Source organism: Meriones unguiculatus, chromosome 6 (assembly GCF_030254825.1).
Source record: "Meriones unguiculatus strain TT.TT164.6M chromosome 6, Bangor_MerUng_6.1, whole genome shotgun sequence".
In the NCBI taxonomy this organism is placed as follows: domain Eukaryota; kingdom Metazoa; phylum Chordata; class Mammalia; order Rodentia; family Muridae; genus Meriones; species Meriones unguiculatus.
This window is the reverse complement of record NC_083354.1, coordinates 42803164-42820516: the sequence shown is the minus strand read 5'-3', so window position 1 is coordinate 42820516 and position 17353 is coordinate 42803164. Positions and strand designations below refer to the sequence as shown.

Genomic DNA, 17353 nt, shown 5'->3' with positions numbered 1-17353 from the left:
CTCCTTAACCTCGCCGCCTTACTCCCCGAGTGGCGGAGCCTGCTTACTAGAAGGCCCGCTCTCTGTTTGGGTCCTTGTTGCCCTTTGTGGTCATGTGAGTGTTGACTGACCTTTAACCTAGTATGTGGGGGTTGCGAGTCGCCGCTCTTGGCACGTGAAGGCACAGTGACCGTTGGGCACTTGTGCGGCCACAGCTGGGTGAGGACGCAACGGGGAGGGTCCCCTTCCAGCCTAGACTGGCTCTAGTGTGGGGACCCAGACAGCACCTGGGTGTAGTGGAGGGGGGAGGGAAGACCTTGCGGCCCACCAGCTAAGGAAGCTCGGGGGGGGGGGGGGCGGTGAGGTGGGCAGCTCGGGCCCTTCGCGGTGATCTGGGGCCTCTGAGAATGGCGGGCGATACTCCACTCTCGGAGGAAGAGAACGAGCGATGATGATGTAACCGTAGATCAAAATCGGGGTTGAATCTCGGCCTCTTGTAGCATCGTTCTCACGTTGCTCCGTGCGTTATCGATTCTTTCTTAATAAAAGAAGGCATGGTCGCTTTTAGGGAAATGTCTGAAAAACTACGAAGATGCAGGAAGGAGCTGACTGCGGCCATAGACCGAGCCTTTGAAGGAGCCAGGCATTCCCAGGAGTGCACAGGCCCGCAGAGGCTGGACGCCCCGTCGCTCACCTCCCTGCCGGTGCACAGGCTCCTCTGCAGAAACCCACTGGCAGCTTGCCCCTCTGCCGCCCCCTGCCCTGGTGCCGCCTGTGCTCCTGAGAATGAGAACCCTGCCTTTGCGCCACACCATGTCCCCGTTAATGCAAAGCCCCAGCCTCTGTACCCCAAAAGAAAACCTCTGACCAGCAAAGAAAACATGCTGATGCACTCTTCCATTTTGGCACGTGAAAGACAGTTTTGGAGAGCTGCAGGAGATGGGGAAAACTGGAGAAAAGAAAGTTTAAGGTGATTCTAATTTGATAGCTCACTAGCAACAATTAGGGAGAGTTATTTTTAAAAAAGGTTGATGCTCCTAGATCTGAGTCGTGACTAAGCTAGCCCTCATGTTGGAAGTGCTGACTGTATACAGGAAATTCATACGTGTTTTTTAACAATCTGGCCCGGCAAACTGTTACTGTATGTGTTTGGGTTGAGAGCCTGGTTGCTAACTCTAGATATCCAGTCATGGAAACTGTGGTGTCCAAAGGGTCACCAGTGTTAATAACTAGTTTTAAACCGGTGGGTAGTGCTGAGGCTTGAGCCAAAGGCCTCATGCTTGCCAGGGCGGGCACTTTACCACTGAGCTACAAGACTGAGCAGTGTTTTGTTTTTGCTTTTAGACTTTGAGGACTTTTCCTAATTGTTTAAATTGTATGTGTGGCTGTTCTGCCCGCAGAGGCCAGAAGGCCTCTGGAACTGCAGTTACTGACCTTGTTAGTTGCCCTGTGGCTGCCGCAGGTCTGGAAGGGCAGCCTTCTCCAGATGGCTGCAGATGATTTTTTCTAAATTTAAAAATGGTGTGTGTGTGTGTGTGTGTGTGTGGTGTCAGTGTAGGCACACATGCCACACCAGGGATCCAACTCAAGTTGTCACGCTTGCATTTGCACTGCCAACCTTTTTTTTTTTTTCTTCTCTCTTTCCAGACAGGGCTTTTTCTGTTTAATACAGCCCTGAGCCCTGATGTTGTCCTGGACTTGCTTTGTAGACCAGGCTAGCCTCAAACTCAGGGATCCACTTGCCTCTGCCTCCCAGAGTGCTGGGATTACACACCTGGCTTATTTTTAAGGCAGTTAATGTAGACCAGCTGATTTATTTGGTTGGTTTTTCGAGACAGGGCTTCTCTGTGTAGCCTTGCCTGCCCTGGAACTCACTCTGTAGACCAAGCTGGCCTCAAACTCATGAGATCCACCTGCTGCCTCTCAAGTGCTGAGTGTAAAGGCATGTGCCACCACCAGCTTGACAAAGATTATCGTTTATACAGCATTCTACCTGCATGTGAGCCAGCAGGCCAGAAGAGGGCACCAGATCTCATTATCGATGGTTGTGAGTCACCATGTGGTTGCTGGGACTTGAAGTCAGGACCTTTGGAAGAGCAGCCAGTCCTCTTAACCTCTGAGCCAGCTCGCCAGCCCCAACCAGCCGATTTTTAACTCCTATGTAGCTGAAGGTGACTTGGAACTCTGATCCTCCTTAAATCCCAAGTGCAGGGATTACAGGTGTGAGTCCCACAGAAACCTGATCTAAACACAAAAAAACAATTTTTATGCTGTAGAAACAAAATACCCCATACCATCTTTCAGGTCTAGATCCAGGGACATCACTAACCTTTGCCATACTTAAATCCATGGCTAGACCCTACCTCCTGGCTTTTTCTTTGTTTCTGTTTCACTCTCCTGTCTTAAAGCTTTTTGGCAGCTGGGTGGTGGTGCCACAGGTCTTTAATCAGGAGGCAGGAAGATCTCTGAGTTCTAAGCCAGCCTGGTCTACAGATCGAGTTCCAGGATATCCAGGGCTACACAAAGAAACCCTATTAAGGGGTGGGGGGAACCTTTTGGACTGTCTCCTTTAGACCTATGAAGTAGCTACAAACTGCCTCAGCCCAGGGCAGGCATGATCACATGTGATATGATTTAGACGTCTGGCCATCTTGCCTATCCCCAAGTTGGGTAATGGAGAAACCATTTAACTGCAAATACATGTGTTGGTTTCATAAACATTAGTGCAGCCTGTAATCAGGATGGATTGCTATGATGCTGCTGTTGGTTTCTTCACTGATGTAGTTGGCAGTTTCTGCTTATTCTCATAGCATAAACTTAGGTCACCAGTACATTTTCGTCTTAGCTGGGCATGGTGGCCTATGTCTTAAATCCTGAGCACTCAAGGCAGAAACGGGGCTCTCTGAATTTGAGGCCACCCTGATTTACACAGTAAGTTCCAGGCCAGCCAGGGCTACATAGTGAGACCTTGTCTCAAAAAAACAAAGCAACAAATCATTTGCTCTTTGGATTATCTGAAGTTTTTCAGTATTTTCTTGAAATTATCTAATTCCCCATCTTCTTCCCCCAACCCCGCACCCAATCTGGACTGCAGGAAGGATATGGAGAGAGATTTAAAAGTTGACCCAAACATGCTGCTCAGCAGTTGTAGCCCAGAGGTCACAAAGGATCTGCTAGATATGATTGGTAAGTAGAGAGCTGGCCACTTGGTCTCCCACAGGCCAGGGGTCCTCACATCTTATTTGGTAACTTTAGTTTGCTCACAGACTGTGCAGAGAACAATGAAGTAATCAAACACTGCCCCTTTCTTCAAAGGAGCAGGTGACCTAGTGAGGCCACACGTCAATAAGATCATTACACAGTGTAATGATCACTACATAGTGCAGTGATTTGGGGCCCTGAAGGAACAGACAACAGCCTCTAGGCCTTAGTGCTGAGTGTAGAGCCAAAGGAAATGGGATGTAGGCCTAAGCAGGAAGACAGAATAGTCTCCTTAGGATGGGAAACACAATATGGAAGAAATCTTTGTTGTAGCTAAGTGGCACCTGAACTTATTCCCAGCACTTGGAAGGCAGATCTGTATGAACTTGAGACCAGATGATCTTCATAGTGAGCTTCAGGCCATCTAAGGCTGCAGAATGAGATACTGTCAGCAAAGAATAAACTCTCATCTCCCTAGAAGTAGCCACTTGGCTTACCACTATATGTCCTATTTTCTTTGACAAATATTTTTATTTTAAATTATGTATATATTTGTGTCTGTCTTGAGTGTGGCTATGTGCGTGGGAACTAAACTGGGTTCTTTCCAAGAGCAGTCAATGCTCTTAACGACTGAGGCATCTCTCACACCCCGTTTTTCTTTTAAAAAATTATTAATCTAGGCACAATTTGAAGATTATTTTGTGTATGAGTATTTTGCCTGCACACACACACACCGTGTGCATGCCTTGTGCCCTTAGAGGCCAGAAGAGGGTGTTGGGATTCACTGAAACTGGAACTCCAGAGTTGTGAGCCACCGGGTGGGTGCTGGGAACCGAACCCAAGTCTTCTGTAAGAAGAGCAACAGCCGTATCTCCAGACCCCACACTACCCCACCCCATTTTTGTTGTTATTGTTCTGTTTTTGAGCCTCCCTAGGGCTATGCCAAGCTTTGCTTTTTCAGACAGGGCCTAGTTGGGTAGGCCAGGCTAATCTCAAACGTGTAGTCATCCTGCTGATTCTGAGCGCTGGGACTACAGTGTGGGCCACCACATCCGCCATCCAACATTTGCTCCATTCTGTGTCTGCGTGTTCCCCGAACTGTCTTGTGTCTAAATGAGCCGTTCACAGTGGAGCAGCAGCCCTGGCTCAGGGGTACACAGCCTCAGGCACTGCCAGAAACTGACATGGAAGGATCTCCAGGTTAGAAAGGACCCAGGGGGAGGCCCCAAACCTAACTTTGGAAGACTGACTGTCCTCCAACAGCTGCAGGAGGTAAGGTGAAGACTGGCTGCTTCTCTTCTGCCCGTCGTGTCCTTAGGCCTCCCCAGCACCAGTCTGCATTCTGAGGACCCTAAGGACCTTATTTTCATACCATCTTATCACCCCTCCCCCACACACACAGGGCAGGGCGTTCTATGAGAGCAAGAAACAAGTATGTGTAGTCTATCCTTGGGAATGTAAAGATAATTGGGGCTGGATGAACTCTGGGGTGTAGAAGGCACCAGGTTCACCTTACTCTGGTTGCCTGTGCCAGGATAGGAATGCCCAATTCTGCAGTCTCTGAAATGCTCACTGTTTATGGGATGTGTCTTTGCTTGCTACTTTGTGGCAGTAGGTATCAAGCTAAACAGACATTTTTTCATGAGTTACATCAGTTTTGTGCCTTTTTTGTTTTGTTTTTTGGTTTTTGAGACAGGGTTTCTCTGTGTAGCCTTGGCTCTCCTGGAACTTGCTCTGTAGACCAGGCTGGCCTCAAACTCACAGAGATCTGCCTGGCTCTGCCTCCTGAGTGCTGGGATTAAAGGTATGTCCCACCAACCACCCGGCAGTTTTGTGCCTTTTAACTTATGCCTGAACTGTCCTCAGAAACTTCTAAGTAGAACTATAAAGCTGAATGTTCTTTTGTCGTTGTTTTAAGACCATACAAGTATTCGAACTATTGAAGAACTGGCTGGAAAACTAGAATTCGAAAATGAATTGAACCGTGTGTGTGGACGCTGCCAAGATTCACCCTTCAAGGAAGAAGCCTGGGCCCTGCTTGTGGATGAGAGCCCGCAGAAGGCTTTGGATGCTGACCCTAGTAGCCTCAAGCAGGCTCTGGATGATCAGAACATTGTTGAGACTGTTCTGGACTTGGAGGAGGACTACAGCTTGATGACCTCTTTTAAATATCAGATAGAGTGAGGAGAGTCAACTTTCAGCAGCCACAGTGGCATCAGAAGGAGCCAGTCTCTACAAGGGGTGGGCAGGGCCTGAATTGCCACATCCTGTTTAATTTCTGCTGAATCCCATTTTGAGCCAAGAGCCCAGGTTTTAATATTCTGTTATTTTGAAATGTTTGGAGTTTTTTGACTTGACATTTTTTAAAGTGTGTTTTTGACTGGTGTTCAATATATATATATAATTCCCTTCCTTGGTTGTGCCTCTGCTCTTTTTCCTCGTATTTACACAGATCCCTGGAAATGTATGGAAACCATAAATGTATGGATGGTTTGTTAGCTGGGATGCACGCACCGTGGCTGAGCTCCACTGAGAAGAGCCAGGCTGCCACCTGTGTGGGCTGCTTTCCTCACCCTTAGCACAGGGACCCCTGTTTTCCAGATTCATGCTTTCCTCAAGTCCTGATTTACCTCTCTCAATCCCCTATCCCTGCCCTACCAAGGGCAATGGCCTCTGCACATGTCTTCTTCAGTTTCTGGCAGGGTCCTGGGCTGCCTCCTTTCGGACATTCCCACGAGGCCCCTTCCCTGCTCTCCTCCACAGACATGTGGACCCTGCTGTGGGGGCCAGGAAGGGGAAGGGAAGTAGAGGTTTAACTCCCCACCTTTCCACCTGAACCATATCCTCCCACCAGGAGTAGCTGTATAGCAAAGACATGCTGAGCCAAGACAGGGAAGACCAGGCCATTGCCCCAAGGTTAGCATAGGGAAAAGGGGAAAAAAAAAGTGGATGGGCAAGAAGACTTTTTTTTCTTTTCAAGACAGGGTTTCTCTGTAACAGCCCTGGCTGTCCTGGACTCGCTCTGTAGACCAGGACATGTCTAACCAGTGGCTCTCCTTGGCTAACTGCCATTTAATCCCTGCAGGAGGCAGTGTATTCAGTAAACATTCCCGGCCTGTGGAAGTTAGAGGTGAGGCTGAAAGCTCACACCAGCCTTGGCTGCCCGTCAGGTTGTTCTAGAGAAATGTTAGCCTACTTGAGATTCCTGTTCATAAGCCAGCACATTACTTAACTGTATGTGGATGCGAACTTTTTTTTTTTTTTTTTTTTTTTTTTGAGAGCATATATATCCCTGGTTGTCCTAGAACTCCCTGTGTAGACCAGGCTGGCTTCAAACTCAAGAAGACCTGCCTGCCAAAGGTGTATGCCACCAGACCTAACAGATGCGGAGCTAGAGCTTAATTCCTGCCCTTACCTCTAACCCCACCATCATCCTTAAGGATAAACTAGACTTGGTTACTCTTATACAAAGACTAAAGGAAAGAAAAACAATCTTCAGAGTGGAGAAACTGCAGATCCGACAGATGACGAGACACCAGTGCTGTCAGGCAGACGTCAGAGGACAGGAAGACAGGTGTGGTGGTGCACCGGTCATCACAGAACTTGGGGAGCTCGGGCAGGAGACCAGCCCAGTTTATGCAGTGAGGCTCTTAAGAAAAGGAGGGCTGGACAGATGTCTGAGCAGTTGAGAATACTTGCCACTTTTCCAGAGGGCCCCAGGGGACCCAGCGCCCTCTTCTGGTCTCCTCTAGCACTTGTACTCATGTGACACACTCACAGATACACATACACGTAAAAACCAAGATCTTTCACCAGGCGGTATTGGTGCATGCCTTTAATATCAGCACTCAGAGTTCGAGGGCAGCCTGGTCTACAGAGTGAGTTCCAAGACAGTTAAGACTACACAGAGAAACCCTGTCTTAAAAAAAAAAAAAAAGACTGGTGGCTAAATGCCTCTAATTCCAGCATTTGGGAGATGAAGCAAGAGGATGAAGAGTTCACAGTCATCCTTGATTACATCACAGTGCAGTGGTTCTCAATCTGTGGGTCTCCACCCCGTTGGATTGAATGACCTTTTCATATGGTCACATATCAGATATCCTGCATATCAGATATTTACATTACGGTTCACAACAGAAACAAAATTACAGTTATGAAGTAGCAATGTAAATGTTATGGTTGGGTGTCGCCATGACACAAGGAACTGTATTAAAGCGTGGAAGCGCTAGGAAAGTTGAGAACCACTGTGACGGTATTCAAGGCAAACCTGAAAAAAAGTGCTTCCTGTCTATAATAGCCAAACCCAGACAAGGGGATATTCTAGAATCCCTGCAGAACTTTGGAATTTTTCAGGGTCATGAAAATTTAAGGGTTCAAAACCCCTTACTAGGGCCAGGAGCAGTCACACATCCCTGTACTCCCAGCACTCTGGGAGGCAGAAGCAGGTAGATCTCCGGGAGTTGAGGCCAGCCTGGTTTACAACATGAGTCCAGGACAGCCGAGACTACACAAACCCTTGTTGTTGGAGGCTGGTCTAATGCTAACTACTGGCACTCAAGATCTGGTTACTGCCTGCCAGATAAATCCATCCTTGTTTGTGTAAACCTGCCTAACATTATACTTGATCGGTTCACTAAATTGTCTATACCTGGGCAGGGCAGAATGGGTAGATGCAGAGAAGAAAACCATGAGGGACTGGAGAGGGACTCCAACAATGTCGTGGAAAGACCCAGATAAAGAATAAAAGAGAGTACCTGGGACTGTGGATGACAGGTAGTCCAGTGGAGGAGGATTAAGGCAGATGGCACTGGATGGGGGCTGGGAGATGGATGGTGAGGCTACTGAGACAGTGTAAGTGAAATATCTGCTCGGCCCAAGGTAAGTAAGGCAATTACAAATCTAACAGGTGTCTGTGTCTTTATTATTTGTGAAAGGGGGTTAAATAATACCGCCACAATAATCTTATGGCTAATAATAAACATTTTATAGCCCAACAGCCAATTTTTAAAATACTACCATACCTGCCTAAAAATAAATAATAAACAAACAAAACCCTGACTAGCCAGGCAGTAGTAGCATAAGCCTTTAATCCCAGCACTGTGGAGACAGAGGTAGGTGGTTCTCTGAGTTTGAGGCCAGTCTGGTCTACAGAGTGAGTTCCAGGACAGCTAGGGCTACACAGAGAAACCCTGTCAAAAAAAAAAAAAAAAAGAAAAAAATTCAACCCTCTTGACTAGCGGGCTAAGAAGACACAATGGCTAAGTAAGCATGTGACGCTTGCACTGCATGCTAAAACAGAACAGGATATTAACAGCACTGAGTGGGGTCTACACGAAGGCTGGCATTTAAGGTACTGATACCAGTTTCCTGGTTTTAACACACACACATTGGTTATATATCAACACTGGGAAAGCGGGCAGAGTATACACATGCTTACTATATAAAGTTTTCTGTAAATCTACAGTTACTCTAAAATTTAACATTTAAAAATGCAATCAACTCCTACCTTTATTTTTAAACATTTAAACAAAATTTGTAGGGAAGCATCAAAGGAAATTACAGTAGTTTTAAAAAAATATTTTGTTTTTATCTAGAGCAGACATGTATCACTTCAGTAAAAAGAAATCCAAGTGTGTGTGTCTGCAGAACTCAGACCTCCACCAGGCGAGCATTTGTCACTGGGCTTCACCCCCAGCCTTGAATCCCCACCTCCATCAGTCACCATGGATCTTTGTACTTATCTGCCACCAACTGTACTGTCTGTGAGAACTGAGTGGCTGAGTCCCAGGGCCACACAGGACTCCTGCAGGACCCCTGAGGAGGGCTCTGAATCCTCAGGCTGGGAGCTGCCGGTCTCATCAGAGTCCCTGTTGAGCTCACCAGCCAAGGTCTAGTCAGGCAGAGCTCTGAAGGGGAAATGGCTGCCGTGGGTGAGGACGGAACCCTAACTGAGGACGGAACCCTAACTATGGGACCCTTTGAGGTGACAGGCTTTTGTTTTTGCTCATGGTGTTGACTGGCCCGTGGGAATGTGGGCCCAACACAAGGATATGATAGACAAGGAAGGATAATCCAAGGTCCCTCTGGCCAGACAGGGAGACTTTGGTTTTCTTCTAGAAAACGCTTTATGTGAAAATCAGATTTATGAAATAAGTAATTAATTTTAAATACCATCCAAATGGATATTTTTTCCTCACTGTAGAAGCAGATGTTTGGCAAAGTAGGTGAGCCCCAAATCTCTGACAGGGCAGCCCCAGATTCCTCAGCTGGATATAGACACCCTCCTCACCTGTTTATGTCCCCTGGCTTCCTAATGTGCCCCTAGTGGCCCTTCCTGCCTTTGTCACCTGCTCAGCAGGAGTAGGAGGAACTGTTTTTCAGGAATTTGCTGGGCAGGATATCGGAACCTAGAATATAGCATTTAATAAAACTAAAGGTCTTCAGAGTCCAAAGCATTCATGATGTATGACTGTTGACCCTAGCCATGTCTGAAAAACTTTAAAGTGTTTGACGTCATTCGGCTTCCTCCCCCGCAGTTCATCTTGGCACACCAAACAATCACTGAATTGTTTCCGTGGAAACACCAAACTGCAATTTGAACTACCAGAATCAAAATAGAAACAAGGCAAATTCAAGAATAAATAGGAACGGTGGAACCTGCTAGCTGCAAACTCAAATCACAGCATAAGGCATATGAGAATCTGGGCCCATCTGTCCTTATGATTTTCAGGTTCTATGGCTGCATCTCACCAATATGCCAAATCCAAAGCTTTAGAAGCAGACTGGTTGACTCTGAGACAATAAGGCAAGAGCTAGTCTGCAGATGTTCCTAGAACAAAAGATTGGACGGCTGAAGGAGGCTTAGGGAGGGTTGCTGCAAAAAGAGGGTTAAATATAGGGGCAAGCCAGGCAAGGGCAGAGCAGCTGTTGTCAGAGCTTGAAAATGACATTGCCCTCAGGCCAACTATGTGGCCGTGCTCCCCACAATCCCAAGCATGCCTGTTATGATGTGTAAAGACGACACAGCAGTGATGGGGTGGCACCATGCTGAAGGCCAAGTGTACCTCCTGAAGGAACTATGCACCACACAATAGATCTGGTGCGAGGAAGTTTATTGTGGGGAGAATGGGGCCTGGAGAAGGGATAGAGACAGTGAGTGAAGCATGAGGGGTCAGGAAGGGAGAGAAAGGGGATGCCCAGGGCAGAGAGAGAAAGAACGTGGGGACAGAGGGAAGCCAGAACACAGAGAAAGAGAGGGCTGAGTGACAGGGGTTCTTAGAGCTCCCATACCTGGCACAGCTGGCAGCAGTGATGATGTGGTAATTGCTAGGACCTGAGGGCAGGCCCGCTGAACCACCTGTGTGCTAGCACTGGCTGCCGCGCCAGGGCATGCCAGTTAGCAAGCCTCTGTGCCTGTGCCAGAGGGGAAGCTCCATCAGGCACTGCGGGACTCCCCCAGCTTGCCTCCTGTTCTCCACGTGGGGAACAGCACAGTAACCTCTTGTCTGATTTCCCTAACTCCTTGGCCTTCTCTTGGATTTTCCCCTTTCAACCTCGAGAAGATCCTAGAGGAATCAAGAGAACAAGAAGGAAACAGGCAGTTGGGGGATCTTTTTGTCCCTTACCTTTGCACCAGGAACAAACTAGCAGGATGTTAAGGGCATCCTTGACACAGATGAAAGTTTAAGATGTTTAAGGCTGTGAAAAGGGCTCATCTAGGACCCATGTGGGTCTGACGGAGGCAATGATCTTAATATGCGGGGGTGGGGTGGGGGGGTGGGGGGGAGGTAAGACTCATGGAAATAGGGAGGCTTCAGAAGCCGTTTACCTGATTGCCTGATTGTTGAAGATTGCTGAAAGACTGTCACCCCTAGATCATATAAGGTTCTAGCAGGTTGTTTTCTTCTTGGCGTGGGAGAACATTAATATTTTAAATTCGAACTAAATATTTACAGAAGAAAAAAGTTTCACTCAGGAAATGTATTTGACATGGGATCCAAGGAAGGACTCTTTGTAGTAGGCTGTCTGGAAAATGTATGGGAAAGAGTTTTGTCCTATCCAGAGAGGGCAGAGAGACAGCTGCTTTCTGGGAACACTGGGTGAAGGAAAAGTTGCTAGAAATTTTCAGTGAGAGAGAAGTGGGCATAAGCAGGAGCCTTTTGTAGCCAAGTTGGGTGGGGGAGGGGGAGTGCAGCAAAAAAGGATTCTATAGAAAGGCCAAATTTCAAGATAGGGTTTTGTTGCTTTGTTTTGAGACAGGGTTTCTCTGTATCTCTTGCTGTCCTGGAACTCGCTCTGTAGACCAGATCACAGAGATCTTGCCTACGTCTGCCTCCTGAGTGCTGGGATTAAAGGTGTGCACCACCACCACCAGGCTTCAAGACAGACAGGGTTTTGAAAGAGCTATGTGCCTAAAACTGCAGCATCTGCTCCCAGGAAGTACCAAGTGAGATACTCTCCTGTATGCTGAGGACACAGCAAGGACAAGGTGGATGTTCTGGAATCTACATTCCTGGTTTAGGCAACTGAAACAAGAATACTGAGATCAGTGAGATAAATCAGTGGAAGCGGATGAATGATCCTCAGAACCCTCACGGTATGAGAGAATGAGAGAACCAGCGCGATCTCGAGAGCACACACACACACACACACACACACACACAAAATGTAAGAAAGGCCATTTTGCTGGTAATTTGTAAGTCAATACATCAAGTGCTGCAGTCAACTTAATTTCCATCCTGGAGTAACAGAGGGAGGAGCACTCATCAGGCCCTCCACGCTCCCACTCCATCCGCCCCTGTGTAGCTACATACAGCTCCTAGGAGCATCTGAAGAGCCAAAAATGTTGTGTTCCAAGGGACGTGCTTGGGACTGTGTCACGCTCACCAAGTCTGGCAGGAACATTAAAAAAAAAAAAAAAAAAAAAAGTAAAAAGCCATAGGAATAAAGTAAAAAACAATAGTCTTTCCTGGTAACTGCCAGAGATATACGGTGTAATTTTTCATTATCTCAGCCTCGTTAGGAGTAAAGTTTATCACTTATTCTATAAAATACCGAACCAATGGACACCGAATCACACTGAACTTTGATGCCATTACACAAAATGAAGAAACAGAGCACGTTACAGCAGCAGACTAACACAGGGCCCATCTTTACAGTTAGATGGTTCAAGAAGGGCTCGGTCATAAATACTAATTGGGAAAAAAAAACTATTTAAAGTCACAGGATTTTAACTTTAAGTTAAAATATTAAAACAACAAACATCAACAAAAGATAAAATAAAATGTAACTGGTAGTACAGTTTAGCAGGAGTGTGGTCCTTTGGTCTCAAAGCTTCCCTCTGACAGGTCTGTAAGCGCCAGCAGTGAGTCTGGGAAGTGCTGGACCTTTCCTGTAGTGAGGCTCCTGCTCCTCAGACTTCCCTAGCAGTGAAGCCCAGCTGGAAATGGAGGCTGCAGAGGGTGAAGTAAACAGCCCCTTATATGGTCCACAGGAAGGAGAGGCCAGGGCCGCCTGAGGCGGAATCCAGGTTTGAATGTTTCTGGCCTGAGAGGATGGCTGTGCCTGCCCATACATGTAGGTGGTACAAGCTACGGAAGGCCCCTGGTCTGGAAATGGGAGAACAGACTGGGGTTGGGGGGTGTCTGGCACCCTGCCAATGGCATCATAGACTCCAGAAATTTATGGGAAGCACATTCCTGAAAAGAAAGGAATTAAGAGTCACTGCTTTCAACAACAGTTTCATCACCAGCGGCTGGAGACTGGCTTGGAAACAGTTTTAGGGCACCACTCATCCACGACGTTTCTCCCCATTCCAGTTCCCTCACTACTTCTTTTCTGTTTTTTTCCTTTCTCTCTGTCCCCTTTCTCTTTTCCATTTGAGTCACAGTATCACTATGTAGCCTTGGGTGGGCATTCAGCCTAGGGTCCTGTTGCCCCAGGTCCCCTGAATTTGCAAGCATGTGCCACCACATCCAGAGATTTGGTTGTTTTTGTTTTTGTTTTTTTTTTTCTGTTTTGCACTTGTGTTGGTGTGGTGCTCGGGTGTTTGTGTGTTTGGGCATATGTGGGTGCTGGTGCACACGTACATGGAAGCCCAGGTGAGGAGCCATCTTCAATCAATCGGCTATCTGTTGAGGGGCCATCTGTTCAGCAAGCCAGAGCTCACAGACAAGGCAAGTCTTGTTAGCCAGGTCACTCTGGGGCTTCTCTCCACGGCCAAGGCTGGCATTACAGATGGAGGGCTCACCCACTCAGCATTTAATGTGCATTTCTGGGGATGTGAACTCTGCTTCTTACACTGGGGTGACAAGTGCTTTAATTTCTGAGCCACCTCCTAGCCCAGTTTTTGTTTTGGTGTTTTGTTTTTTTTTCTAATTACAAAAAAATGACATGTGTTTTAAAAACAAAAACAGAAACAAATCCAAAGTCAGCCATGGTGGTTTATGCCCATAACCCCAGTGTTTGAGATGTTGAAAGAGATTACCATGAATTTGAGCCTAGCCTGGATTGCAGGTAATCATGAGCTATAGGCTCTTTAAAAACAAAAGTAAAAGGGCTGGAGAGATGGCTCAGAGGTTAGGAGCGCTGGCTATGAGTTCAATTCCCAGCAACTACATGGTGGCTCACAACCATCTAAAGTGAAATCTGGTGCTGTCTTCTGGCATGCAGGTGTACATGCAAACACACATTGCATACATAATAAGTAAATCTAAAAAAAAAATCAGCAAGCTATAAATGGAACGCCAGAGTCTAGTGTAAAAGCCCGCTGTGCTCCAACAACAGTGCAGGGTCCACAGATACAGTAGGGTTTTTTGTTTGTTTGTTTGGTGTTTTTAAATTTTACTCAGAACTCTGTGGAAAACTTGGGACCCTGAGGTAAGAGCTTTTTTTTTTCCAAGTTTTATTTTGCCAGGCACGATGTTGTGTACTTTTAATCACATCGCTCTAGAGAAAGAGGCAAGCAGATCTCTGACTCTCAGGACAGCCCAGCCGGGGGTTCACAGAGAGAGCAATCTCAGAAAGATTTATGCTTTGTAATGCGTGTGTGCGTGTGTATGTATGCAACGCGTGTGCAGGTGTCCAAGGGTGTCAGCAGAGAGCTTCAGATGCCCTGAGTTGGAGTTACAGGCAGCTGTGAGCTGCTGATGTAGACACTGGGCACAGAGCTCTGTTCCTTGGCGAGAGTGCACACCATCTCTCCAACCCAAATTATTTTAATTAGCATATGAAGTATTAGATATTATGTTATTTTCAAATGACATTAAGTTTAAGAGAGTGATTGGAAGGCTGTGCGTAGCCTGGTGGTAGAGTGCTTGCTTACACTGTGCAAGGCCCTAGGTTTGATCCTCAGTACCAGGAAGAGGGGGGGAAAAGAGTGATTTAAGAAGCCAGGAGTAGAGGCAAAAGGATCAGAAATAGCTCAATGTCACCTTTGGTTACAACAGTACGTAAGAGGCCAGCCAGCATGGGCCATGTAAGACAAAAACCAACAACAAAAAGTAATTAAAAAACTAAATGTAGAAAACAGCCAAGAAAAAAATAATAGACACATTTGGCTTAAGACTCCCAGTGCTATGAAGTTGTTTGGTGTGGGTCACCTCTCTCTCAAAGGCACCCCACACACACACACCAGGATCTTATAATGTAATGGGTCTGGAACTCCTTACATAGGACAGGCTGGCCTCAAATCTGAAGCAATTCTGTCCCTGCTTCCTGAATATTAGGATTACAGGTGTGAGCCACCACGCCCAACTTTCATAGGCATCTTTAACACTCTTCTTTTTTTTTTTTTCCTCCATGTATCTTTGGCTGTCCTGGAACGCACTCAGTAGACCAGGCTGGCCTTGGGATCCACCTGCCTCTGCCTCCCAAGTGCTAGGAATAAAGGTATGTAGCACTACCACCTGGCTAACACTCTGTTCTTAAGTGGACTGATTTATAGCTGAGAACTGAAACATGCTTGTAGAATTAGCACTAGCCTAATAGTGTAACTGTAATGTGCTCCCTAATGGAAAAGAGAAAACTCTGTTAGCATAACTAGATAAAGAAAATAAGATGCTGTGGCTCAAAAAGGTATCCATCAGGTGCAGGGAATGCTTTGAGAGCTGGTCATGCAGTCCCAACAGTTTTGTGAGAGTTCTTCTAACTAGTATTCCATAAGGAAGCTAATGCCCCTTTCACCAAGGACACACAGCCACCTTCCTGAAGCCTCACCAAAGGCTGCTGCATGAGCTCCCTTCACACATTTCTTCCCTGTAACTTCCCTTTGTCATGAGTGGCAACTGATACCCAAAGTATGAGATTCTCCCCTACTCCTGCTGTCAGTCAGTCAAGGTCTCTGACTCTGGATAAACCAGCTGCAGATACTGTACTACTGCCCAGCCCAAACGGTCTAGGATTGTTTTTCTGAAATCAACAAACCATCAGCTAAAGTCACTGTGGCAAATCTACAAGTTATCATCGCTGCTATCAAAATCTGGATCACAGAGCAAATTCTTCCCTCCCTTCTTAAACAGAGGCGGCTCTGGGATTTCGAGGCTGAGGTCAGTGAACCAGTTTATCTGCTGCTCCCCCTGGAAACTGCTGAAACTCTGAGTAGACTGCAGGCGGTTCCCTTGTGCTGCCTTACTGGTCTTCACTGTTCCTTCCAAATTCTGACAGGCTGACTTCGTGGAGCCTCTTGGAGCCAGCCGACGCAAGAGGGGCCCTTGTGAGCTAGAAACTGGAGACTGAGAACTGTGATGCTTAGAGACAAAAGCACATTCCTTCCTTGGGGTCTGTTCTTGCTTCCTAGCTAAATACCTGCCTCTCTTTGACTTCCTGGATGGCTGCTTCTTGCTTTTCCTCCCTTTTCTGCAGGTCCCACCTTTCTGTTCAGCTGCTGACTGTTCAAATGAGTCAAAAGAAAACATGCTTTGGGTTTCATATTCGGGGCAGGTATTCTTTACTCTGGCTTCACACTTATTTAAGCCCAGCTGAGAAGCTTCTTGGGCAATTTGATCCCAGTCACTGGCCACCTCCTGGCTTGGGAGGTTAGAGCAGCGGTTGCTGAGGCTCCTGGTTGTCATAACCCAGTTCTTGCAGTAAATCTTATTCTTTACATGCTCATTTCCTCTATGGGGCCCATCCGCTGGCAATGCAGCCTTTTGAAAACCATCACTCTCTGCCCCTGCAAACTTCCCAGGCCTCTGGAAACTCTTGCTGGGATTCCCTGCAAGAGACACCTGGGCCTGCCAAGTAGCTGGCTCCTCAGAGGGATATTTTTCCTGCATGGTAAAATGAGGGCTCTGAGCCAGAGACGGTGAGGTCTGGGAGGAGCTGTCTTTCAGATGCTGGGCCACCTGAGACACAGAGGCAAATTTTTTCAGCTCCTCTAGGATACTAGGCACATTGAGCTGGCCCAGGTTCTCACAAAGCTGCTGGAAGTTATTACTTTGCTGGGCAACTAAAACTTCAAGGTTCTTGAGGTTGGATTTCATCTCTATAAAATCTGCTTGTCTCTGGGAAAAGAAGTGAAAAAGAGAAGATGATGTACACAGTAAAATGTGAGAAAAGATGTGCATGTAATAGCTCTTAGATGGCTAAGTCAAGAAGACTAAACTAGCAGGCGGGGGCTAGAGAGATGACTCAGTGTTTAAGAGCACTGGCTACTCCTGTCGAGGACCCGGTTCAGTTCCCAGAACCCACATGTTGACTCACAACCATCGTAACTCCAGTTCCAGGGGATCTGATACTTTCCTCTGACCTCCATGTATATGGGAACCAGCCATATACATGCTACAGAGCCATACATGGAGGCAAACACACACACACAAAATAAATGAGTCTGAAAATAAAAATTAAAAAGAGGATTAACATGAATCTGAGGCTAGCTTAGGCTACATAGTCAGTTCTAAACAGCCTGGGCTATAGAAGGAAAACCTGTCTCAGAAGATAAGAACAAAAAGAATGTGAGAACCAACCAGTGTCACACAGTCACACAGTAACCACAGCTACACTGTGAGCAAGGCCTGGACACATCCTGCTGGGGAACTCTGAGGGTAGGCTATATCCTGACTTAATAGAGAAACAACCATCCTGGTCTTGGGTCTTGGATGGAAATCTCTTACACATTTAAGTGTCCCTCTTGGTCTTAGAGGCAAAGCCGAGAGCACACATGGGCAGGGGCATG

The 17353-nt window shown here is 46.8% G+C and overlaps 2 protein-coding genes across 5 annotated transcripts in view; one reads left to right on the top strand and one right to left on the bottom strand.

The window, feature by feature from the left end:
* Positions 1 to 28: 28 nt before the first annotated feature.
* Positions 29 to 5596, top strand: C6H3orf62 (chromosome 6 C3orf62 homolog). Its single transcript, XM_021662806.2, has 3 exons — positions 29 to 949; positions 3074 to 3165; positions 5099 to 5596. The coding sequence occupies exons 1-3, from the start codon at positions 534 to 536 to the stop codon at positions 5362 to 5364; spliced, it is 774 nt and encodes a 257-aa protein (XP_021518481.1). The 5' UTR covers positions 29 to 533; the 3' UTR covers positions 5365 to 5596.
* A 1413-nt stretch (positions 5597 to 7009) lies between these two features.
* The window catches only part of Iho1 (interactor of HORMAD1 1), a 32517-nt gene continuing 22173 nt past the window's right edge, over positions 7010 to 17353 (bottom strand). For all 4 annotated transcript variants that reach the window (XM_060385266.1, XM_060385267.1, XM_021661975.2 and 1 more), the window contains one exon: positions 7010 to 16682. In XM_060385266.1, the coding sequence (XP_060241249.1) occupies positions 15630 to 16682 (1053 nt within the window). In that variant the 3' untranslated portion in view covers positions 7010 to 15629. The remainder of the gene's footprint in view (positions 16683 to 17353) is intronic.

Bases quoted from the DNA above. Each gene is read 5' to 3' on its own strand.
- C6H3orf62 (XM_021662806.2), top strand. From the start codon at position 534: ATGGTCGCTTTTAGGGAAATGTCTGAAAAACTACGAAGATGCAGGAAG. The intron at 950-3,073 runs GTGATTCTAATT...TCTGGACTGCAG, and splicing joins TGGAGAAAAGAAAGTTTAAG to GAAGGATATGGAGAGAGATT. The intron at 3,166-5,098 runs GTAAGTAGAGAG...CGTTGTTTTAAG, and splicing joins GGATCTGCTAGATATGATTG to ACCATACAAGTATTCGAACT.